Below are 26,352 nucleotides of genomic sequence, written 5' to 3'. Positions count from 1 at the left end.
ATGATTAGTGAGACTGAGCAGTTTTTCATGTTGGCTGTCCATATATCTTCTTTGGAGAAGTGTCTATTTATGTCTTTTGCCCACTTTTTAACAGGTCTGTTTCTTTTTTTCCTTTCAACATACTTGAATTCCTTGTACATCCTGGTTGTTAGGCCTTTGTCAGATACAGTTGGCAAATATTTTTTTTTCCATTCTGTGGGCCATCTCCCCCCTCTCTTGCTTTGCAGAAGCTTTTCAGTTTAAGGAGGTCCCACTTGTCTGTCTTACCTTTATGGCATGGACACCTTGGGTTTTGATCAGGAATTGGTTGCCTGCTCCTATTTCTGTAAGGGTGTCTCCTACATTTTCTAAAATTCTTGTAGTTTGAGGTTTTATGTTTAAGTCTTTGATACATTTAGAGTTGATTTTTGTATATGGTGATAGATAGGGGTCCTGTTTCAATCTTCTGCATATGGTGAGCCAGTTTTCTCAGCACCATTTACTAAATAGATTCTCCTCTCCCCAGTGTTTGTTGTTGGAGGCTTTGTCAAAGGTGAGTTGGTTGAGGAATTCGGGTTTTGCTTTGGGAATCTCTCTCCTGTTCCTTTGGTCCATATGCCTGTTTTTGTACCAATACCAGGCTGTTTTGATTATTGTAGCCTTACAGTAAAGTTTAAAGTCTGGAAGTGTGATACCTCCCACTTTGTTTCTTTTGCTGAGGGTTTTGTTTGTTTGTTTTTGTTTTTTTGCTATTCATGGTCGTTTATGTTTCCATATGAATTTCTGTATTGTCATTTCCAAGTCTGAGAATGATGATGTTGGTATAGTGTTGAATCTGTAGATCGCCTTTGATAGGATGGACATCTTAACAATGTTGATTCTTCCCATCTATGAGCATGGAATAATTTTCCATTTGTTTGTGTCTTCTTGGATTTCTTTGAGCAGTGTTTTGTAGTTTTCATTGTAAAGGTCTTTCACTTCTCTCTTTAGGAAGATACCGAGGTATTTCATTTTTTTGGCTGTTGTGAATGGGATTGTGCTTTTTATTTGCTTCTCTGCCTGTTTGTTGTTGGTGTATAAAAATGCAACTGTCTTTTGCACATTTCTTTTGTACCTGAGACTTTGCCAAAATCCTTTATCAGTGCAAGCAGGTTTTTGACAGATTCTCTTGAAGTTTCAAGGTATAGGATCATATCATCAGCAAAGAAGGATAACTTAACTTCTTTTCCTATTTGGATACCTCTGATTTCCTTCTTGTGTCTAATAGCTATTGCTAGGAGTTCTACTACAATGTTGAACAGAAGGGGCGAGAGTGGGAAGCCTTGTCTTGTTCTGGTTTTGGGGGAAAATGCTTCCAGTCTGTCATTTTAGCAGTATGCTGGCTGTGGGTTTATCGTAGATGGTGCTTACTATTTTGAGGTATATTACTTCTACACCTAAGTGTTCAAGGATTTTTATCAAGAAGGGATCCTGGATTTTATCAAAGACTTTTTCTGTATCAAATGATACAATCATGTGGTTCTTGTTTTTACATCTCTTGATGTATTAATTACATTTGTGGTCTTCTGAATGTTGGACCAGCCCTGCATCCTGGGCATGAAACCTACTTGGTCATGGTGGATGATTTTTGAGATATGTTGTTGGATCCGATTTACTAGAATCTTGTTGAGAATTTTAGGATCTATGTTCATAAGGAATATTGGCCTGTAGTTCTCTTTTTGTTGGATCTTTACCCGATTTGGATATCAGTGTGATGTTAGCTTCGTAAAATGATTTGGGGAGATTTCTGTCTTTCTCAATTGCCTCGAATACTTTCAATAGGATTGGTATTAGCTCCTCCTTGTACGTTTTGTAGAATTCTGCTGGAAAGCCGTCTGGTCCAGGGATTTTTTTTTTTTTTTTGGTGGGTAGTTTTCTTATGACGGAGTCAAATTCCTGGGTTTTTATTGGTCTGTTTAGTGTCTTAATGTCTTGTTTCAACCTTGGGAGGTTGTGTGATATCAGGAAGTCCTCCATTTCATTCAGGTTATTAAGTTTGTTTCCATACAGGTGTTTATAGTAGTCTCTGATAATATTTTATATTCCTTCAGGGTGAGTTGTGATTTGATCTTTTACATTTCTGATTGTGTTTATTTAGGCTTTTTCTTTCTTTTTCTTGGTCATTCTGGCTAGGGGTCCATGAGTCTTGTTTATTCTTTCAAAGAACCAGCTTTTTGTTTTATTCATTTTTTCTATGATATTTTTGTCTTCTATGTCTCTTATTTGTACTTTTACTTTGGTGATCTGGATTCTTCTGCTAAAGTTAGGGTTTTGGTGGTCTTACCTTTCCATCTCCTTTAGGTGGTTTGTTAGGTTGTTGACTAGTGATCTTTCTGTTTTCTTGATGTGCTTTTTGGCATTTTAGAGCTCTTTGGAGCTCTAAATCTTAATACATTTATTATTAGGGTCCCAGGAAGGATAATATATTGTTAAGAATTATGGAATAGAAGTCATGTGGGTAGGTTAGAAATCTGATTTTTTCTTTAGTAGGTATGTAAGTGACTTTTCTTCATTTGTAAGACAGAAATAATCTCTTACCTTGGAAAACATAAGACTTAAATAAGATAATATATGAAACATTCTTAGCAAGTATTTAATATAAGTGCTCTTTTGCCTCTTATGTCAGTACTCTTTTCCTCCACCTTTTTGCATCTGAGGATGACTGGTAGGTCGTGGAAAAGGGTACAGACCCCTTTGCTTTCTAGAGAAGGCTAAGATTTTAGAGTGCTTTCTAGTACTAGTGGCCTTTATCCTGTCACTTTTTGCTTTTATCAGAAAGCCTCTAGTTTTCTCTCAGGTGGGTGTCTATACTGACTTCCATAAGAATCTGCAGAGAAGGTCGCTGAGGTTGTCAACTTTCCTTTCTCTAGAGTCTGTGAGTACCTAGACCTTACTTTTAATGGTATCAGTCATGTTACAGATCATTTTCAGTGTGTGTATTTTTTAGGGTTTTTGTAGTGTCTGGGCTATCACTTTGCTGGTTCAGTAAATAAGCAGTGATGTAAATAATTATTTCAGGCTTCTTCTTTTCTTTGCTATCAAAGAAAAGAAGACAAATTCCTTAGCACTTCCATGAATACCCTGTCTCTATTTCTGATGCTCTGTCTACTGTTCCGTAGGTATTAATAGTATTTTATTTCTTACCGTCTGCTTGATATGCTGTGCTATGGTCTGTATATCTTGTCACCAGACTCCCTCATCAGATTAAGAAGAGAATTAATGATCCACGGATAAAATAATATAATAATATTGATAATAAAAGTGGCCCTTTGTATTGTATAGAGTTTTGAAACATTTCAAAAATACACATTTGAGATTGACCATAGTCCTATTAGACACAATCAGTTTTGGTATTAATGTGCAGAATAGCTAGCAGTAATAGCAACAGTAATAGTAGTTGTAGTTATCAGTAGTCATTACATGCATACGAAAGAACCCTAAGTTGTCTCTTCTGTAGGGCATTCACCCATATCATTCTCTGAGCTATACCAGTGGAGACACTGCCACAGATTCTCCAGTTCATGTTGGACGTGCTGGGATGCCAGTAAAGGAGAGTCCAAGGAAGGAGAGCCTCCTCAGCTACCTGACTGGAAGCTTCCCCAGCTTGCACAACCTCCTGGAAGGGACTCCTCAGAGAAGTAGCACAGCAGTGAAAAGTAGCTCCCTAACAAGAGCAGGTATGTACTCTTGATTGGATAATTAGATGTTTACTTTTTTGGGGGGATTAAAACAAAACAGGATTTACATTCAGTTAGCAATATGCTTTGGTCATGTAACTAATATTTTATATTATACCTTCTCTTAGAAAATATTTTAGGAAACAGTTATTCTGTTGTTGCTTTTTGGTGTCTTTGAGCTTAGTTTGCATTTTTAAATTGCAACAACTGATGTCAATCTAACTATTTAGTGTCTAGAGAAGCCAACATAAGATTTCCCACCTATTTTAATAAAAAGCTGTTTATTAATATCTTCACATCTAAGTGTCACCATCATGCAGCGAGAGTTTAAAAAAATCCAAAGACAGATGTTTTAATCTGAATTTTCAAATATGATATAAATTACTTTTTTTATTAAGTACATAAGTAATACTGTACTCAGTAAAATCTTATTTTTAGGAAACACAGTGGCCACTGATATGTTATCTGAACATCCCTTGTTATCTGAGCCATCATCTGTGAGTTTCTATAATTGGATGTCAAATGCTGTGGGTAATCGAGGAAGTGTGGTACAAGAATCTCCTGTTACAAAATCAGGACACAATAGTCTTCCAACAGGTACTGGATTATCACATTATTTTGCTTAACTGCCTAAGGGGCACATATAGTTACAGCAAAATCCTGTTTTTCAGAAGGTGGGTAAAAGAATCTCAAACATTTAAGTACTGTTTGGTTGAAATTGGCTTATTTATAAATATCTTTAATGATACGCAATTAAGAGAGTAGTAAGCAGTCACTTAGTGTTCTTGTGAAAAGATAAAGATATCAAATATAAGATTGTATATAAAGAGTTTTAAACTTCTTTTAATGTGGCTGGTTTAATTTTTAAAACATCAAAAAGAAGTAAATGAAAAAATGCAAAGTATAATTATAACATCATATAGTTAATGATATAGAAAATGTTTTTTAGTTTGTCCAGATCCCTCTGCAACATAATAACTATCATTCTTATACTCTATATAGTTGCTTAACAAATACTTAGTTAAATCTAAAGGAATGCTAAGAAGAGAAAACTCCTTTTCTCAAGGAGGTAGACAAATGAGGGCTGCTTTTTGTTAATTTTAAGACTGACAGGAAATTTATCAAAGAAGTAATGATAGTTATATCCAGAAATATAATTGGACTCGTTTCTTTTCTATTATTTTTGTCTTATTGTGTATTTTTCCAAGTTTACTAAACTTATGTATTATTTTCTTATATGCACATATATATGTGTTAAGGAAATATGAAGTAGCTTATGATGATAGTTACTGAAAGCAACTAAAATTAATTTGTGTAACAGCTATTTGGACAGCTATGTAAATTCTTTTTGGACACAAAACATGAAGTATGAAAAATGGTTGGCAGTCTTTTCTCTTGCTGGGGTGTAGACCACTTTGAATCTGGAGCACATCGTAATTCTATCTGCTTGCTAGTTCTTAACATTTGCCCTTGGCTGAAGAAGATAGAAAGATGGTGCTTCTGCCAGCTCTTGGTACCTTTCCGGTACTAGTGTCACTATTGCACAGAGTGCATATAATTTAAATTGAAATTTCAAGAGAACCAGAAGGGAACAAATCCCCTTTATTGTGGGTCCTTTGCCTGAGGAGTTAAAGGATAGAGGAAGTACAGAGTAAAGAGTTGGTGCCACTTCATTTTTGTTCTGCCTCAGGAAAGCATATGTGTGGTTCTGTGTTATCTGTGGCTTTTGCACTGCTACACCTACTTCTTGTATCCCTGCTACAAGAAATTTGAGAAATGATGTCAGCAAATTTGAGAAATGATGTCAAATGCTCTTTGGAGATCTTCCAGCTGTAAAATTCTGCATTTTGGACTGATTGGCTCTAATATGGATTTTATATATAAGGATGACTGATGTTTTATGAAAAATTAGTTTAATTTCATTTTTTACTAATAAATCCAAGGCTGTAAAATAACCTAAAGGTATTAATTTTTTTTTAACTCTTCAACTTAAACAGTCTGGTAATGGTACTAAAATACATTTCAAAAGTTTACCCCGCTATGCCCTTTTATGTGTTTGTTTCCCAATAACTTATATTTTATTCTTGAAAATTTACTCTGTTAGGTGTTGCACCCAATCTTCCTACAATACCCTCAGCCTCAGATTTCAACACTGTCTTATCTAGTGACCAGAATACTTTGGATGGGACACATTCGCAGCATAGCACTAGTCAGGATGATGTGGCTGGTGTAGAAGAAGCGAACCAAGGGTTTCCTGCTGTTCAGCTTGCTGATGCACAGGTGAGCCACCCATCAAGCAATATGCACCTGGGAATTCTAGTGAAAATCTTTGTTCTGTGGTTTTCTGCTTACAGCCTTCATACAAAATGGGAGCCTGTAAAAAGAACATGGGTTAATTATAAATGCAAATTAAGCATCTACTCGTAACCATTAAATAGAAAAGGCTCATATAGTAACATTTTTGTTATTTGTAACAAGTTGGTTAAGTAACAAGACTAGAAAGTTAAATTTAATCATGTAATCATACCCTATAGTCTTTAACCTTTATTGAGTGAGTAGTGGAAAGGCATTGGTGATTTTAGAGCAGAGGAATAGAGGAACTAAAATTGTAGATATAGGAGTATCATATGAGTAAAAATATGTGTTAAATGGAGTGAAATAGGGAAACTAGTAAAAAGATGAGTTATTGAAATAGTTAGAATATTAATATCAAAATTCTTTGAAATCTACTTTGTAGTTTTGAGTGACCAGAAGGCAAGTGGTAGAGTGGGACATGGGTGAGATGAGGTATCATTTTTTTCAGTATGAGGGAGTCATATGAACATATTTACATATGGTTGTTCCTTGGTATCTGCATAGGATTGGTTTCAGGACCCCTGAGGATACCAAAATACACACTTGCTCAAATCTCATATATAAAATAGCATATTCACATATAACATGCACACATCCTCCTGTATACCTTAAGTCGTCTCTAGATTACTTTTAATACCTAATACAGTGTAAATGCTATATAGGTAGTTCTTATACTATATTGGTTTTTTATTTGTATTTGTTTTTTTTTTTTTTAAATAAAGGTTTATTTATACATGCATGCAGAGGTCACTCAATAATGAATAACTCCTATTATTTTTTATTGTTATTTTTACTGTTTCTTCCCCCTGGGTTGGTTGAATCCTTGGAGGCAGAACCTTCCGATATGGAGGGCCAACAGTACTTATGAGGAAGAAGGGAAGGTCATGATCAAAAATGGAGAAAGGGTTAACAGATGGAACAAGTATTTTTAGAAAGATGAAAGATATTGGAATTTAGTGTTAATTATAGAGAGAAATGATTTAGACATAAAAAGTACTTTTTCCTCCAAGAGTTTTTGGGAAATTAATAAGAGTAATTCACAACTGTGGTAGAGAAGTAAGTGCAAATTGTTGACTTCAATTTTTCTCTTACACAAGGAGGTAATTTATGTTAAGAAGTGTGTCAGTTGTTGTTACTTCTCCAATACATTGAAGTAATTTTTAGGGACTCCTTCATTTTTAAAAAAATAAAGAGTAGAAAAAGAAACACTTTTTGTTTAGGCCTCTATAATAAGCTCATTGTATTTATTATCATTTAGTACACATTTTTAGAGATAACTACACTATTTTGCATATAACTTTAAAATCCAGCAATAAATAATAAATAATTTTTTATTATTGTAAATAATACAATAAAAAAGTTGTGTAAGGTGATGTAGACATGTGTAAAGGTTGGAGTGAATGGGACTGAGAGCTCATCATGGACCATAGACCCCCATAATGATTGCCAAATAGTGTTGAAGATCTAGTTAAGGGTTTAGGCAAGCGTTGAAGTACCATTGAATGTCATTATATAATTTAATCTTACTGTCCTTAGCAGTTCAGTTATAGGAGTAGAAGAGCATTGATCCAAAGCAGACATAGTAAGAAAACTGAGGTGAAGAAATGTAATATGGAGTCTAGGAAATTGCTGAAGTAGATTTTAAGCCAAGGTTGTTGTGGGAGACAAGGAAGTGATATAACTTTGTGACTAAAGTACTGGTTTGAGTCATCTGCATGGCCATTGAAGTCATTCAGGATGCTAAATTGGGATAGAAAAGAAAAAGAAGAAAGCTGCAACCAAAGTCCCTAGTAGGTATGGAGGATTATCCAGGAGTCATAAATCAATTACAAAGGTTAGGAAAGATGTTGAATGGTTTAAGCTTTGAAGAGGAAGAATTTTTCCATTGGGATGAAAAAGCCAACCTTAAAGAGTAAACTCAAGAAACAGTATGCCACATAAGTATGCAAGTGAGAGAAAATTTCTCCCTAGGATTCCAGTCTGGAATAAAATTGTTTGAATTCTCTCATTCTAGGCCTTCAGACTTTCATGAGAGTGGCCTGTCTTCCTAAGCACAAAAAATTGAAGTGACTTAGGACAATGGAAAATATGGACTTGGGTCTCATTGCTTAAATAACACTTGTTCATTTAGACAGGGATTTTTAAGCTTCAGGAAAAGACACGAAGGGAGAATGTACAGTGAAAGAGTTAGAAGGAGGCTGAGGGAAGCAGTGGATAGCACCTATATTTCGGTTTTAGAAGGAGGAAAAGGAACCATGCAGCAGAGAGTGAGTAGTCAGAGTAATAGTAGTGCTCTGGCATTGAACACTTGCAGTTTCTTCTGTTCGGGTTCTCTCTCAGTAACTGTGAACTTCAGTTAACTGGAGATTTAGCCAGAGTAATGTGTTTCCATAAACATGCATGATACTTAAAACGTAAAGGAAGTTCTCTGTCAGAAAATAAATGTTAGATGTTATAACTAAGTGATACCATTTCAAGAGAGTCAGATATTCATAATATAACATTACAAATGTTTTATACTATCAAAAGTTGATAAATCACTTTATGAACCTAGTATGTCAGTTTTCTATTTTATTTTATGGAAATAGTTGATATTCATGCCTTTTTAAAAGCAAGAGATAGAATGATTTAAACTAATTTGTAATTTTATTTTCCTTGTGTTTTAAGACACTCAGGCAGGGTCAAAGAATCTTTGACCTTATGATTAATTTGAAGATGAGTATTTTAAGTAAATATATTGTTTTAAGTAAAATTAGAACCAGTGGTATAAGACTGTTTTTCGTTTCATGCTATGGTAATAATATGTACTATGGTAGGATTTTAAAAAGCTACAATTTTTCTCTATATAATTTCTACAGTAAATGATAACTGTAAATTAAGCTAATATGAATGTTTATGTCTTTTAGGTTGTTTTCAAACCTCTTCTGAGTCATACAGGGATCCAGTCACAGGATACAATGCCACTATGCTACCGAATGTACTTTGGAGAACACCTTTCATTTTCAGGGACTTTGGACTGCCTCAGAGCAGATATTGTGGATTCAGACACAGCCAAAGAGAGAAAAGGCAAACAAACGAGAAGGTGTCTTACATTTCTATATAAAGTGTTATGCAAGAATTATATTTGTTTTTTAGTCTTGCTTCTAATCTTAATGAGAATAATTTTGATATATTAATGAGAAGATAATTACCATTTAATAAAAGTAGTAGCCACATTTTCTTATTAATAACGGGTTGCTTTTATCAACAGATTATGATGATGTTTTTTGCCTTTTAAAGATCATGTTGGCACATATGTGAGAATCATCTGAAGTATATATGTTGCTGTATACACTTAGCATTTATTTATTTGGCTGTTGCAGTGGTGGAATTTTTATGGTCTTAAGGATTTTGATTTTACATATTTTACTTAGAATTTATTCCTAACTTCCTTTCTGAGTTGACTTGTATCAGGTGTTACTTTGTATTAGAAACAGGGTAGAAGTCACATTGAAAGTGTAAAACCATCAGAAACAAATATACAGGAATACTAATGTAGCATGATGAAAATTATGAACCATCTTTTGCTACTATTGTCATGTTCCTCAGTTTCTCTGCTATTTACATAGACAGTAATATACCCACTAATTGGACTTGAGTAGTCTTTCAGGAACTTGGAATTTTACTTTGAATGAGTCTTAATTAGGTAAGAATGGTAGAATATGTTTTTGCAGCATTTTTTATTTCATTCTTTTTTATGCTTTTACAAGGTGGTACCAAATAAAAGTGAAATGCTTGTATCCAATATATAGCTAAGTGAAATATATTTTTTCACTTGCAGTATCCTAGTTAAAGTCTTAAATAATTTAACAGAATTAGTTTTTTAAAATCCCATGGAATTTTGTGTAGAAAAATGTAGCTTTCTTAAAATTTATTTTAGTGTACATTAATGCCTGCATACACTCCCTATTTAGGGTAAACTAGGCTAAACTTGTATTTTTATTTGCAGTAGCCAGCTTTCACAACTTTAAATATTTTTTATATATAAATGTACATATATCCACAAAATATCTGAGGATTTTCTAATGACATATGGACATGAAGATTGCATTATTTTTTCTATTAAAATCCTTGCTTTTCACAGTACCATAACAGTGACCTTGCAAGTGGAAACTATGTGAAGTGATTTTAATAATTGGTGGGAAAGATTACTTTTTTGACCTTGAAAATATTTGTTAAAACATGAAAAACTTGGTTTATTATACATGTATGGAGAAATTTTAAAAATAGTAAAACTACTATTGAACATATTGGAATTTAAAGCATTTGAAACTTGAATTTCTTTGTAAAAACTTTATCAAAAGGTAGTTTGGATAGTCCTTTCCTCCTCCTTCTTATGATATAACTTACTATAAATAGCAGGCATCTTTTGTGTGCTTTGGCAAAATGTCATACTCCTTTGAAAGTATGAATTGAGTTTTCAACATTTTATCCTTTATACTTTCAATGTTTTACTATTTTCAAATTATGCATTTTTAAAAATTAGAATCACTTCCTTTGGGAGACCTTCGTCTTTTTTATTAGAGCCACTTTTCTCTTTATGTCAATAACTTACCTTCACTGAGTTTTTCTGGCTGCATACGTCAGAGTCTTTGAAAATTGAAAGTGTCAACATGTACTTGGTCGGTTATTTTTTCCTATAATTCGATTTTCATTCCATTGATTTTTTTTTTTTTTTTGCTACAGGTATTATCATTGTTTGTTTGTTTGTTTGCTGCATTTTCATCTTTGTTGTCCAGTTCCCTTGTTTGATTATTCCATTTTGTAAACTTTCATGAGGTTTTATCAATGGGAGACAAGGAAGCAACACAGCTAACTTAACTACATACTATGCTGTCTTTGGTGAACTGAATAACAAATGTGTTTTAGCCAATCACTATCATTGACAGACTGAAAGAAGTGGTGTGATTGGGCCATGATTATGATGTACACTTGTTTATGTAGTGGCTTGTAGACTGAAGAGTTAACAGTAAGTTTGTACTTTATGCAGTTATTCACAGGAAATTTTAGTTAAAAGTTTGAGTCACTGGGCACAGTAGCTCACGCCTGTAATCCCAGCACTTTGGGAGGCTGAGGTGAGAGGATCACTTGAGCCTAGGAGTTTGAGACCAGACTGGGCAACATAGTAAGACTTCGTCTCTAAAAAATAAAAAATAAAAAGATTAGCTGGGTGTGGTAGTGCATGTCTGTAGTCCCAGCTACTTGGAAGGCTGAGAGGTAAGGATTGCTTGATTCTTGGAGGTCGAGGCTACAGTGAGCTGTGATTATGCTACTGTACTTCAACCTGGATGACAGAGTGAGACTCTGATTCAAAACAAAATTTTTTTGAATCGTGTTTTTGGGAAACTGTTGTTATTTAACCAAACCACAGTAACTTAAATTGTTTTATGTTGGAACCATCAAATCAAGACCCAAAACATTAATACCTACATACAGTCCCTATTTAGGGTTAAACTGAGCTAAGTTTGTATTGTTATTTTCAATAACCAGCTCTCATATAAGTACAAATAAAGTATATTTGTATATAAATGTACATATAGCCTTATACATTGCATAAATCATATGTATAATTGGATTATATAAAACTCAATTATATCTGATTTATATATCATAGGTTTATGTAGAAATATAAGTAAAATTAGATTATAGTTACAGCCTCTTTATTGGCCTAGTAAATGCCATGTAATAAACTGCTACAGACCAGACCTTTATCTTACTATCTTTCTCTCTTTGTATTCCCAGATAGATTCTTTGAGTGATTTCCTAAGGTTAATTGCCTTTTGTCTAGCCAAACTTAACATTACCTTTAATTTTTCTACTATCACACCAGCTCTGAGTGTTCCACATTCTTGTAACTAATGCATGGTTAGCTTTGATTTTTCCAATCATCTGTAGTTCCACCATAAAATCTTATTTATTTAGAGGTCTTCACCACAGTCATACTTTCAGTCTTGCCTGGATTTTTTGTTTGTTTTTGTAACACATTGTTTATTTTGCTAATTACTGCATATTACTTCTGGTGTATAGTTTATTATATAAACATATATAACTTTCCTACTAGGTTATAAAGCCAGGGCAGTTTATAAAATATTTATCTTAGAGTCTGAGATGTAGTAAGTCCTCATAAATATTGGTTTTTTTTTTATCTCTTTGATATCTCTAGTGAAAGTAGCTGTGGCTTAATAAATATATTACTAAATATATATAACTTTTTATTGTAAGTTAGGCTTTATAATGCCCATGTCAGGTCTTTACTTGTTTGACTGCTTTTGCCTTGAATGACTGCTTATCATTTACCCATTTTTTCCTTCTTATTTATTTGAAGTTCCACTCTTCAAGGTTTTCTTGTCACCCTACATATTTTAGATTCTTGCTTTTACAGTTCTGGATTATTTAAATCTCTTTTGAGTTGTCTCTCTCCTATCCTAATTCTCAAAATCCAGTTTTTTCTTCTCTAACAACATACTTAGCAGTGATTATATGCTTCCTGTGAGTTTGTTCTTTTACATAAATTATACTACAATATGACATTTTTCTTATTAAATAAGAATACTAGTGTTCATTAAGGAATTACTCTTCTTTGTAAATTCCTTAAGTTAAATTGAAAATATCAAAGCAGCTTTTTTTTTTTAAGTAGAGAAACTTCTATGTTTAATTTGACCTGTATGGCTGTACATTCATAGACATTCATAGTATACATGGAAAAAGTGGGGAAAGTACCTTTTATAGTTCTGATGCTTGAATTTTATTGTTATTGTTGGTAATTGGCTTATGGATATTTGAGCCATTTTTGGCTTTCTATATTAACCCTTTGCACTCAGAGACATCTCAAGAATCACCTGCCAGCAACTTGACTACACTTTTTAAATAAAATAGTGAAAACAAATCACTTCATATTAAATAGTATAATGTTGGAACCAATTATTTTATTATAATGATATTTGGCTTATAATGGAATTTTGTACATTGAGGAACTTATTTATGACCAAAAAAATCAAAATTTTGTATCTTATATTTTTCTAACATATGGTAATGCGTGAAACAGTCACCAACTTGGAGTGCAGGTTATATATATTGTGCAGTAGTAATTGGTTTGATGTCTCCCACCTGGTGTTTTGCTATTTGAGCAGACAATGCAAGCTCGTTTTCTTCCTCCTAAATGAATAAAATGTAATTTATTGTCCAGTCTATTGTTCAAAGACGATGTAGAAGGCTGTACTCATGATTCCTGAAAACCACCTTTCTACTGATTGATCAGAACGTTGACAAATTTCAAATGGGACATGGGCTTTTCATTGTTTTTGAATGGAAAACTTCAAGGAAACATATGTTTTTGAAAAATTTGTACTTGAATAAGTTTGTCCTGTATAATCACCAGCAATGTCTTTATGTCTCCTGAGAGGGGACATCTGAGTGCAAAGGGTTAAAATTGACTATAATATTCTTACATGAAAATCTTTAGGTAAGTAGGATTATTTGCTAAAATAATTTTTATATAAGATTTTAGGGGATCTTTTGTGTGTACTTCTTGTTTTTGTTTCAAGTGCTTTTACTCTCCACTTTCAACTTGGCAAAGTATGCCATGAGACTTTCCTTTCTTATAACAAATGAAATTATATTAAATTTGAAAAAATTAAATGTATACTTATGAGAGAGTAAATAGTTAAGGCAGTCTCCTAATCTAACTCCAAATTCCAATACTATAGGGCTTGACCATGAGATGGCAAAAAAAAAAAAAAATTGTTTTATCACTTCACTGAAATAATTTCTTAACATAAGAAAGCTATTTTGACTTTTTAGTCAGTTTACAATAAGATCAAGAAGGAAGACTTAAGGCCTATCTTCCAACATAATTCCTAAGGAAAACCATCTTGTACTGGAAATTATTTAGATTTATATTTCACCATGGAGATTATTTTGCTTATAAGTTGATAAAGATATGTAGTTCTGGAAAAAAGAAAGTAAAACTTTGTCTTTTTTTTTACATTTTTAGGCAAGGCCATGTGAATCTTCCTCCACTTGAGTTCAAACCAGCATTAATGTTGGAAACCTTTAGCATCAGTGCTGTTGTAATGGAAAAATCTGTGTGCACCCCTCAGAACTCCACTAGTGCCCTTTCTTTTCATGATCTCAGCAAGCGTTATTATAATACCTTTCACTGCAACTTCACCATTTCTTGTCAGTCAATAAGCCAGCATGTAGATATGGCTTTGGTTCGTCTTATTCATCAGTTTAGTACAATGATAGATGACATCAAAGCAACTCAGACTGATATTAAACTTAGCAGATACACAGCTGGATCTGCTTCTCCAACACCTACCTTCAAAACCAGAAAACATCGGGATTTTCGTTCATCTGACTTCAGCCGCAGTTCTAGAGGAAGTCTTAACGGTGGCAATAGAGTCAATAATGCAAAGAACAAACGGACCAACAATGAGAATAACAAAAAGGAATCTCGAAACAAAAATTCATTAGGAAGATCTGAAAGAAGAACTTCAAAAGTGTCTAGGAAAGGTTCAAAAGATGTGGTAGATCACATGACTATCCATATGGATGACTCTGATTCAATTACAGTGTCAGAACAAAGTGAGCCTTCAGCTGAGTGCTGGCAGAATATGTATAAATTACTTAACTTTTATTCACTTATCTCTGATCCGACAGGAATATTGGAAAAATCTTCAGAAACATTTGGGCCAGCAGGTAACAGACATTTTTATGTTTTTAAAACTTTTGTTTAGAATAACAGTAATACTAAAAAAGCAGCAGATTGTTCATCATGTTGTCCTAATGTTGTAAGCAGATAACTGAAATGCAGAGAAAATGACGATCACTGAGGAGGGAAAATAGTAATGACATTTAGATATCCTGCCCCCATATTTTCCATCCTTTTTAGCCTTTATACAGTGTGTTCTTAAAGAATTCAGACCTGATTTTAAATATCTAGCTCTACTATTTATTTTCAGTAGGAACTTGGGAAAATGTTGAAACATTTTAAAATCACTTTGTTGGGGAATAAGAGAGGACTGTTAGGGAATGTGGAAGAGAGAAAGGTAAGATGATGTTTGTAATGACCTTCCATTTTGTGGTTTTCATATCTAAAACTAAATATTTACGTTTACTTTTAAAGGAGTCCGGAGCCCTACAGAGCCAACATGTAAAGTTGTGTTTGAGAATGAACAAGACAACAACAGTTTGACTAAAACACAGAGGAAACGCAGCTTGGTAACTTCTGAACCCCAGTATGTTACTCTGATAGTGTTTGGGATTGGCATGGTGAACCGCACACATCTAGAGGCAGATATTGGTGGACTGACAATGGAATCAGAGCTGAAGAGGATCCATGGCAGTTTTACTCTTAAGGAAAAAATGAAAGGTATGATGAGTTTCTAATACTGTAGTGCTATACATTCATAATAATAAGTGCTACTTTTCTGAAGAAAACCATTGCCATGTCTCCAAAATTCCTACTTGGCAATTTTTCTTCAGAAAATGGGACTTCCCAGATTCTGAGGTAGAGTAATACTGAAAACTTTGAATGTAATTAATGGTCAATGAGTTGAGACAGTTTTGTTATCTAATGAAAATATTTTGGCACATAACTATCTAGCTAATGTACCTAGTTCCTAGTGACAATTACTCTTGGACTGTCTTTAATATCAACTAATAGGATGTCTCTAATGCCTAAAAATTTTACCAAAGCAGTGAAATTTGTGAAAAATTTGCTTTTCTCTGTTATTGTTATAGAAAATCTTATAATCCAGTATTCATTTTTGTTATCTCTATAAAAAGATATCCCTTTAGTTGATCTAAACTTTTCTAGATTAATGACAGTGTACCATTCATTTTGAGAATGATTGTAGATGGTATGTGATCTGGGAGACCATCAATGTGAAGGTGCACCATTATTTCATGTATCACAAAGAAAGAAAATAATGTTGTCAGATAGGGTCAGATGCATTTATTGTAAAATGCATTCTAATTTCAAAGACGCTAAAATAAAAACAAGTGTTTCTCGGTGTCAGTGGGTAACAGTAGCATGAATGTGGATTTGCAGGGATTCCCTTGCAGCAATGACTCTATAATAACAGTGTCTTTTCTTTCTGGTTGTAAAAATAACCTGACAGATTATATTATGTGAAAAAGGAAATTATGACTCAGCTTCTACATGTTTTTATTGTTAACCCTGTGATTACCAAGTACTTAAGGTCTAATTGAAAGTTCTTTTGAACCTACTTTTAATTATATGCACCCCTTTACCTGTTTTGTTTTGTACCCTGAACACTTACTATTTACTCAAAAACTAATTTTAAATTAAAAAATTATGTACTAGTAAAGAAAATTCTGAAGGAATTAGGTGGATTATAAATTGCTAAGAAAAATACAAACACATCAGGCCTCCTTAGAAATATCACAAAGGACATAAAGAATACCAAAAGTTCAGATGGCTAAGTTGACAAAAAATGTGTTCAACCTCACTGGTTAAAAAAAAAGTTGGTAGTTTTCCATATGTTGAAAAATTGAGAATAACCATACCCACTTTTGGTGAGAATTAGGGAAATTGCCATTTTCATTTACTTCTAAATGGATATAAATTGGTTTAACCTTCCCAAAGGATAATTTAATGGTTTCTATCTGTAGTCTTTTTTCTTATATATTTTAAAGATGTGTGATATAATTCAGGATTGGGTATACAAGTGGATTTCGTAGGGGCAAAGTAAGGGCCTCCATTTGGTCCCCACTTTGCCTGGTTTGAGATCAGGTACCCTTACTGATGTTGTATCTCCCCTCCTCCACTCCCCGCCACCCTGGCAGTATCCCACTACTACCAGTCCCTTTCTTATAATATTGTGGTAAAGGTTCGGGGTCCACTTATGAGTGAGAACATGTGGTACTTAGTTCTTTGTTTCTGTGATACATCACTAAGTATGATCAACTCTAAATCCATCCAAGTTGCTGTGAAGTCCATAAATTTGGCCTTCTTTATGACTGCGTGTCAGTAGTCATTAAATCACATTTATCCTTTAACTTGGCAATTCCAGGTCTTCAACCCTAAATAAAAGAAATAATCAGAATTGTGTGAAAATATGTCTTCATAAAGAAGCAGCCAAATGTTTGGCATTAAATAATTGGTTAAGTTATTTTTACAGACATATGACAGTTTACAATTTACCTATTAAAATTATATTATAAAATTTATTAATATGAAAAAATTCCTAACTTGAAATGTAGAAAAAATGGTGTGTGTGATTTTATTTGGTTTTGCAAGCAATAAAAATATTTATGCCCCCCACTAAAATCACAGGAATTACATGGACCAAGAGTGCTACTTTATGTGGTTTCTTTTTCCAATTTTTTTTTGAATTGTTCAAATTTTCTGCACTAAGTATTATTTCTGAGATTTAGAATACCATTAGGCTATTTAATGCCAGTATACTATTTCATGCCTAAGTGGCATATTAAAGTATATATTTTGCATTATTCCAATTTTGGCATGTAATATATATGTATATATGACTGCAAAGAAATAAAAAACTATAAGGAAATTTTTTAAAAAGTAGTTCTACGCTGGGCTTGGTGGCTCGGTGCTTCCAGTACTTTGGAAGGCCGAGGCGAGTGGATTACCTGAGCCCGCAGCTTTGAGACTAGCCCAGGCACCTTAACAAGACCTCATCCCCACAATAAAATAAAAAAATTAGTCAGACATGGTGGTACGTGCCTGTAGTTCCAGCTACTTGCACGGCTGAGGTGGAAGGATTGCTGGAGCCCAGCAGGTCGATGCTGGGGTGGCCATAAGTGTGCTACTGTTCTCCAGCTGGGCAACAGAGTGAGATTCCAACTTACAAAAAATAAAAATAAAAAAAGGTAGTTCTGAAATAGTTGAACATATTATATATTTTGCCACTGAATACATTATGAATAAAATGCAATTTTAATATGAAGTGCATTTATTTTCAGACGTTCAAATTTTTTTTTCTCATATTTCAGATGTTTTACATCAAAAGATGACTGAGACATGTGCCACTGCTCATATTGGTGGGGTTAATATTGTGCTGCTTGAGGGGATTACACCAAATATACAGTAAGTTTGTTGATGTTTATTAGTTTCTTATACTTGTTTGTTATAGTTTTAGAGAAAGTTTTCAAACTCTTTGGTTGAACCTATATCTGTTGTGTTTTGAGGCTCAGACACATACATAATCTGAGTTCCCAGATACTGAGATTGACTGACATTAAGAACATCACCAAATGCAATGTTTTTGAAGAATAATTTTTTTGTTTTTTAAATTGATTTTACTTTCTGTTTCTAACCCCCTAAAAACACCAGTACATTATAAAATTATCTAACAAGAAAACTGATTACAGTGTAAATTTTAGTTCACACAATTCAGATAGTTAATTAAAGCAAAATTACAGACAAAGAATATAGTCTCTCTTAGTTTTGAATAAAGTAAACATTACTCATAGAGACCCCGGGTTTGAAAACTTTCTCTTGTCATTTTTGCATTTAATGAATTTAACAACAAAGCCTATGAAATCCCTGTGAGTATATCATATGCTTTTATTTTGACTCTTTGTTCTTCCCTCTTACTATTAAATTCTTCTGTTCTCAGATCTGTTTAGAATTGCTCTTAGAATGATTACCTTAATAAATGATATTCAAGTCACTAATGTGTTATTGATACATTTAACCATTTAACTTGCTTCGTATTCTTGGTAGCGTATGCCTTCATTTCTAACTTTCTTTTGATGGATATAACTATAACTAAAAAATGGATTTTGGTCAGATTTTGAGAATTTGCACTTTCTTAATGATACCTAGTTAATGTTGTGCTACTGTTGTCCTAAAACACATCCACCATGCTAAATGCTGACTAAATAGAAAATTTGATCCAGTGTTATAAAAATTAACTTAGTCTTAAATTTACTTAGAAAGGTGATATTTTACTGCTCTAATTATAGCATTTTTAAAATTTGAACGATGTGATAGCTGTCTTGGGGAACATCTCCTGAAATGGATGTTTATAAATAAGTCATAGCTTTTTTGCAATGAGTTTTAGATAAATCTGCAACCCCAGAACCCATTCTCAAGAATTCCTGAAGGACCCTCTCAGGTTTAAGTCTTTCTGGAATAGTTTGGACCTGTAAGTCTAGAAACAAAGACTGTATGTTTTATAATAGCTGTGTAGTGTTCAGGCACATTTTCTAAGCAGTCTTTTCAAGAATAGGAAATTCCAGTGGTTGTGAGAAATGAAATCTATCTCATAAATTAAATATGAGAAAGGAGATTATTATATAGGTTAATTACAATATTTTGAAATGCCTACTGTAGGTCAGGAGCCTCACCCAGATTTATTTAATCCTCTTCACAATCCTCTAAGCTGGAGGGGGCTTTATTTCCCTTTACAGAACAATAAATTGAGGGTTAGAAAGATCAACATATTTTCCTAGAATACTTAAAATCATATAATTGGGAAGAAGAGATGCCTGAGCTTATGCTCCTTTCAACTTATTGTGATGCATCTGTAAAAAGTCGTCACTTGCCATGGATTCTATGATTCCTTCATTGACTCTGAACCTGAATGTCATGGCTATTACCTATTCAGAAAGTAAGTTTCCTAAGATGGCCCATGTGTTTTATTTATTCTATCTTCTTGGATCTCTTATCTCCATTACCTATTGTCTCTTAAGAGAAGTGATTCAAATAGTCTCTAAACTTGCAAAACGTGGCATTTATAAAACATTTTTTAAAAAGTATTATACAGTTGATATTTCTTACCTTTTATCCCCCAAGTAAGGATCCCTCAACTGTTTTCTTTGAAAATAAAAGTTATTCATCAATCACTGCCAAACTTGTAGTGCTAAGATTTTGGGGATGTATTCTTTGGTATTTCGTTTTCAAATGCAATGAAAGAGAAATGGAATGAAAAGCATAGTTCAAACGGCACTTTGAAGGAACATTTTAAGAGTGGGAAATTAGAAAAACTTTCCAGATGATTGGTCATATTGTAACTAATTTGTGCATGAATGTTTATTTGCTTCCTTTTTGTTTTCCTGCTTTCTCTTGAATCTTCATCTGTAGACTGGAGGATTTTCCTACATCTCCAACAAGTACAGCCAAACAAGAGTTTCTGTATGTCATATTATTCTTTTTTGTGGTTTTGTGATTAATATAGTATTGCATAGTTTTAAACCTTTGTGGCTGTGAAAAGATGTAGCTATTGTTTTGTAGCTGTGAAATAGACCCTTTTATAGGTGAGAACTTACTGGTATTCAAGGGAAACACAGGTAAGGGCTACCTTTTTTGGTAATTCATACCCTGTTTTGTTGTTATTGACAGATTGTAACCCTTAGTTGTGTGTTGCTTGTGCTTTTTCAGACATATTACGGTTAAAATTTCTATGATCACAAATACTTGTTAATTTTCATATGATAATAGAAACTAAAAAGTTTACTTTTCATAAGAGTTTTTACTAATTGCAAAAATAATTATTAAAACACTAACAAGAAAGCATCTGCACATCTCAACCTTATAATTCCAGATGACAGATTTTATCTGTGCCTTTTACTATTTATTTATTTTTAGTATATTATATCTTAAAGATGTGGGGAACAATTCAGGATTAGGTATACAAGTGGTCATCATACAGGTAAAGTTTGAACCTACCTTTGGTCCCTACTTTGCCTGTTTTGAGATCAGGTACCCTTATTAATATTTTGTGCCCCCCCCTTCCCCTGGCAGTTTTCAGCTACTGCCAATCCCTTTCTTACTGTATTATGGTAAATGTTTAGGGTCCGCTTATGATTGAGAATATATGGTGGTACTCAGTTCTTTGTTTCTGTGATGAATCACTGAGTATTATAGACTCTAAATCCATCCAAGTTGCTGCGAAGTCCAAAGAAATAACCAGTGCTAAGTACCATTAATTTTTCATAGTGAAAAACTCGGGATGAATATTTAAATATAGCATGTTAGTATAGCTCACTACCACAACATATCAGTACAATGGGTCAAATCAAGTCTGTCAATATATGAAAGTAAAATAGTAAATTACTTTTATTGGGGTTATCTGTGATCTGTGTCACTTCATCACTAGAAGTCCTAAAAAAAGATTAAATGCACTAATATTAAGTTAGAGAATTGAATGCTTTCTGAAAACCACTCTCTGACATTAGTGTTATCTTAACAGGTATAAAAAAATTAATTCCACTTCAGAAGATTCCCTGTTTCTCCTTTTTTTCTCTGAGTTCTTGAGATATATAACAAAAAATAGAGGGAATGCTCTTTCACTGGCTCAAGGTCACAGCTGCTCAATAGTTATTTATTCGTTTGTATATGATGTGCTAGGCACTTATTAGGCTCCAGTAAGAAAATGAGAGGTGATCCCTGTGTCGATATCACTTAGAAGCCACTCCCTCCCCTTTTAGAGTATCTTCTTCAGAGAGTTAAACATGTAAGGTACAATTGCCAAATGGGATCATTACAGTGATTTTTACTAGTCGATGACTAAGTAGCCTGTGATTACAATACTCCACACTCCTGTTGTAGAGATTTTTAGGCAAAATTAAAATGAGGCAGACAGCATAGGTTAATTGATTAAATTAATCTCACTCTTCCTGCCTCTGAAGCTTGGGATCTGCATGGTGAAGTCGGGGGGAGGGGGCATGGAGCTAAAGGTAGAAGCCTCAGTGCCATCTCCAGACCATTTACTCAGCCTTTTGTATGCATGAGAATAGCTGGCCTGCCTTGAAAACCCTCTGCCTAGACTCAGGAGGTAAAAGAAAATAGAAAAGGTTCTTGCCTGATTTTACGCTGTGGTCATTGTAACTAAGGCTCTCAGTGGATCTAGGGAAGCCTTATGAAGTAGACTACCACTGTCAATGAATTATTTAATCCTCTTAGTCACCTGTCATAAACTTTTCATGTGTATCAACCATAGCTAGCATGCTACAAGTTTTTGTAGTCATCAACTTAGAGAGATTTTGACCACTTATTTTTGTGTAAAAATCTTATATATACACTATAAGTTGTATGGCCTAGAATAGAGGACAACTCCCTTCAAGAATTACAATAAAATTATGAATACGTAACGCATATTGGCAGCCTGTAGACTAATTTGTCGGTTTAGGTTTTCTTAACATCCTTCTCATGTGCAGCTTGACCTCTGTGGCTTCTGGGTCAGTTTGATCAGTAGAGTGACAGGCATCATCTACATGGGCTGTAGTGTGAATAGACTCTCTGGAGTTGGGGAGCACATAGTCCCAGAACTCCTTACTATCAGTTTCCACTGGGAATGTTATGCTGCAGTAGGACCTGCAGTAGAGGAACTGTCAAACCATTAACTTTCCATTCTGACTTTGGCATATAATTGAGAGTCCAGTGTTGCATATGTGCTTATATAATCAAAAAGGATTATTTAGGAGACATCTGCAGTTTATAAGGAAAAACAGCAGGATAGGTATGGAATTTTTTTACAGCCGTGGTAGCAAGACAGATTTGTCAATATTTGTTTAGTAATATTTAATAGATGGATGCTGTTCACAACTAAAAAGCCATTTGCATCTCAGCACCATCTAAGTGTGTTCTGGCTCATGTTGAAACTGAACTTGAAATATCATTGGTGATAAACGTGATTTTAATTATTATAATGTTAAAAAAGATTCTAAATTCATTAAGTAGCATTCTAGAGCCTACCTTCATGCTGACAGACCAATTCCATAGATTGCTCCTCACCCCGAGCTGCCCAGTGATCCTCTTTAAGAAATAGTGTGTTATAGAAGAAGGAATATAGTTCTTTAGTCATCTAGTAATCTAAATTTTATGTAGTACCTGGATTTCTTTTTGTTTGTAAATAATTAAGACCTCTGCCGGACTTGGTGGCTCAGCCTGTAATCCCGCGCTTTGGGAAACTGAGGTGAGTGGATTGCCTGATCCCACGAGTTCGATACCCGCCTGGGCAACTTGGCGAGACCTCATCGCTACAATAAATCAAAAATCAGCCGGGCGTGGTAGTGCATGTCTGTAATTCCGGCTACTCAGAAGGCTAAGACGGAAGGATCGCCAGAGCCCAGCAGGTCGAGGCTGCAGTGGCCGGGAGTGGCCACTGCACTCCAGTCTGGGCAACAGAGTGAGACTCCACAACTCAAAAAATAATAATAATAATCAAGACCTCTGATAGAACTGTTAGGCTTCTCAAGGCTTATCCTAATAAAAGTAAATAGTCCTTGAGACTATAAATAAATTCTTGGTGAAGCTTCTGCAGCCTAAGCAGAGATTAGTATATATAAACTGACATGTGATTAATATGAAATTTGCATTTTGTTTATTTTGCCATGTCTATTTATTGTCAAGAATGCTTTGCCCATTTGAAGGATAACATTTATAATAGAAGCTGTCTTTTTACCATCTGGGCCCTTAGTAGTACATGCAGTTTATTGTCTTTCCATTTTATATGTCAAAGATTGCTTAATCATGGCTTCTACATTCATATCCTATTATATACTCTCTGTGAAATTCCACAGTTGTAGCATTGAGAGACATTTTTCTGCTTTACTTCTTTCTGCTCTTTCATTTCACACATGTTTGGTGAGTGCTTATCATCTTCCAAGAATTGTTTTATGTCTGAACCAGTAAAGTGCACTAATTCTTAACTAGGAATGGTAGCCTTGCTCATTATGAATCAGACTTCTGTCACTTCTTTGCCATTCATTGAAAATATAAATTGAAAATAAAAACCAAAAATGCAAGTTACAGTTTTTTCTTCCTCTCAGTTTATTTTAGCATAGTAAGATGATTGTTAGTATAATTTCTTTGACTTACTAATTAAATTTTAATAAGTATAGTGAATTTTTTTTTTCTGTCCAAATTCAATGCCTTGTCACTTAGTGGTTGTACAGATTCCTAAAATAGGTTGGGAAAGAAAAGATGAGTTCTGAATGGAGAAAAAATAAAAATGGAATTTTGTGTGTGTGTGTAATATAATGTGTCAGTATTCATGCTTTTACTTATATGTGAGCACATACTTATCTTCTATAAATTCTTCCTATTAAAGAAATAGAATACTATTCAGAGTAAAGAATGTAAAGTAAGTGTATTTTAATATTTTTAGATAACACTTTTTAATATATAATTTAAACAAAAGATTGTGAGTCATTTTAGTTCATTGGATTACAAAGGGACTTCAAAAAGGTCATGAAAAAGTGGAATTCAGCGATAAAAATTAAATATGTAAACTTTCTTTTTCAACATAATCTCTATCAAATACAAGACATTTTTGTAAGTGATGATATCAGCTATTTATTACATCCCTAAAAAACTAAGTGGCCTAGGAATTTAACCATGTCAGTGCAGTCTTTTTTACATTATTAACTGAAGAAAAATGGGTGCCCTTTAAAGATTTTTTGAGATTAGGAAACAAAAAGAAATCAGAAGGAGCCAAAATAGGATTGTCAGGTAGATACTTAATGATTTTTCATTGAAACTTGGACAATTGCCCTTGTTTGATGAGAGGAATAAGCAGGAGCATTATCGTGATGGAGAAGGACTTGGTGAAACTTGCCTGGGCATTTTTCAGACAAAGTTTTGACTGACTTTTGCCAAACACTCTAATAATAAGCAGATGGTTTCATTCTTTGACCCTCCAGAAAGTCAATCAGCAAAATGCCTTGAGCATTCCAAAAAACTATTGCCATGACCTTTGCTTTTGACCTGTCTGCTTTTGCTTTGATGGGACTACTTCCACCTCTCAGTAGCCATTACTTTGCTCTTTGTCTTCAGGACATGGTAAAGCTATGTTTCACCTCCTGTTAGAATTTTTAGAAGAGCCTGAGCCCGCAGGTTCGAGATCCGCCTGGGCAGCGAGACCTCATCTCTACAATAAATAAAAAAATCAGCCGGGCATGGTAGCGCTTGCCTGTAGTTCCGGCTACTCGGAAGGCTGAGGCGGAAGGAGAGGCGGAAGGATCGCCGGAGCCCAGCAGGTCGAGGCTGCGGTGGCCGGGAGCGGCCACTGCACTCCAGTCTGGGCGACAGAGTGAGACTCCAACTCAAAAAAAAAAAAAAAGAATTTTTAGAAGAAATCCTTCAGGATCTTGATCACACTTACTTAAAATTTCCATTGAAAGCTCTACTCCTGTCTGCAGCTGATCTGGGAGTAATGAGTGGAAAGTTGGCTCAACTTTAATTTTTCAGGCAGGATTGTGTAAGCTGAGCCAGTTGAGATGTCTGTGGTGTTGTTCTGTTAATCATAGTTCCTCTTCAGTTAGGTCACAGACAAGAAATTTTTTTCTTTGCAAATTGATGTTTAGTCTGCTATGGGCTTCATCTTCAACATTGTCTCATCGCTTCTTAAAATGGGTCACTCATTTGTAAACTTCTGATTTCTTTGGGACATTTGCCCCTAAACTTTTTGTAAAACATCAGTGATTTCACCTTTCAAGCTTCACCATACATTTGATGCTTGCTCTTACTTCAATTTTAGCAAAATTCACATTGCTCTGATAGGAACTCTTCTCAAACTGATATCCTTTTTAATAACTCAAACTAAATAATGTTGTTTTCACAAGTTAGTATGAGTTTATTTTGCTGCAAAAACATTTTGAAATTCATATTTTTCTCATAATACACACTTTCCAATAACTTTTTGAAGACCCCTTGTATTTAAAAGTATTTTTCTTGTTCTTAATATTTTTTCAAAATTTCTCTTTATTTGGTAGTATTTTAATGATTTTCTTTCTCTGTTGATAGAACGGTAGTGAAATGTAGTATTGCCAAGTCCCAAGCCCTCTACAGTGCTCAGAGAGGACTGAAGACAAACAATGCTGCTGTGTTCAAAGTAGGAGCTATCAGCATTAACATTCCTCAGCACCCTGCCACCTTACACAGCATGATGGTTCGAAGTTCTCACCAACTGTCTAAGCAAATCTCAGACCTCATCAGACAGCCTTCTGCTGCGTAAGTTGTCTTATTTGTTCACATTCTGTGACTCCATATAATACCTCAGGGTATTCTTTGCTGTGTTAACAGAAGTTTGGAGGAAGATGCAGGGCTTCTAAGTATTGACCATTATGGACAGTGGGGTAGGCGGAGAGTAGCCCCACATGATTATGGGAGACTCATACTGGATATCATTAAAGTACTATGCCATACATGCAGTTGTCAGGATTCCATGTTGTGTAAACAAAGCTTAAGAGATCCTAGAGGTTTGTGGGTATTATTAAGAGGTGCCAATACAAGGCAAATTGGTGAATTCAAGGACTATATCAA

General features: G+C 34.2%; 1 protein-coding gene across 1 annotated transcript in view; it reads left to right on the top strand.

Annotated features, from left to right (window-relative positions):
• KIAA1109 (KIAA1109 ortholog) overlaps positions 1–26,352 on the top strand; it is a 219,682-nt gene that overhangs the window by 112,461 nt on the left and 80,869 nt on the right. The window contains exons 41-49 of the mRNA XM_021717738.1: positions 3,476–3,695; positions 4,134–4,292; positions 5,800–5,975; positions 8,957–9,132; positions 14,083–14,789; positions 15,217–15,462; positions 18,075–18,168; positions 20,170–20,220; positions 25,834–26,040. Coding sequence (XP_021573413.1) covers positions 3,476–3,695; positions 4,134–4,292; positions 5,800–5,975; positions 8,957–9,132; positions 14,083–14,789; positions 15,217–15,462; positions 18,075–18,168; positions 20,170–20,220; positions 25,834–26,040 — 2,036 coding nt within the window. The remainder of the gene's footprint in view (positions 1–3,475; positions 3,696–4,133; positions 4,293–5,799; positions 5,976–8,956; positions 9,133–14,082; positions 14,790–15,216; positions 15,463–18,074; positions 18,169–20,169; positions 20,221–25,833; positions 26,041–26,352) is intronic.

This window comes from Carlito syrichta, unplaced genomic scaffold (genome assembly GCF_000164805.1).
Source record: "Carlito syrichta isolate Samal-C Ts95f unplaced genomic scaffold, Tarsius_syrichta-2.0.1 Scaffold310650, whole genome shotgun sequence".
NCBI lineage: Eukaryota > Metazoa > Chordata > Mammalia > Primates > Tarsiidae > Carlito > Carlito syrichta.
The sequence above is the reverse complement of the archived record's forward strand: the minus strand, read 5'-3'. Positions and strand labels throughout refer to the sequence as shown.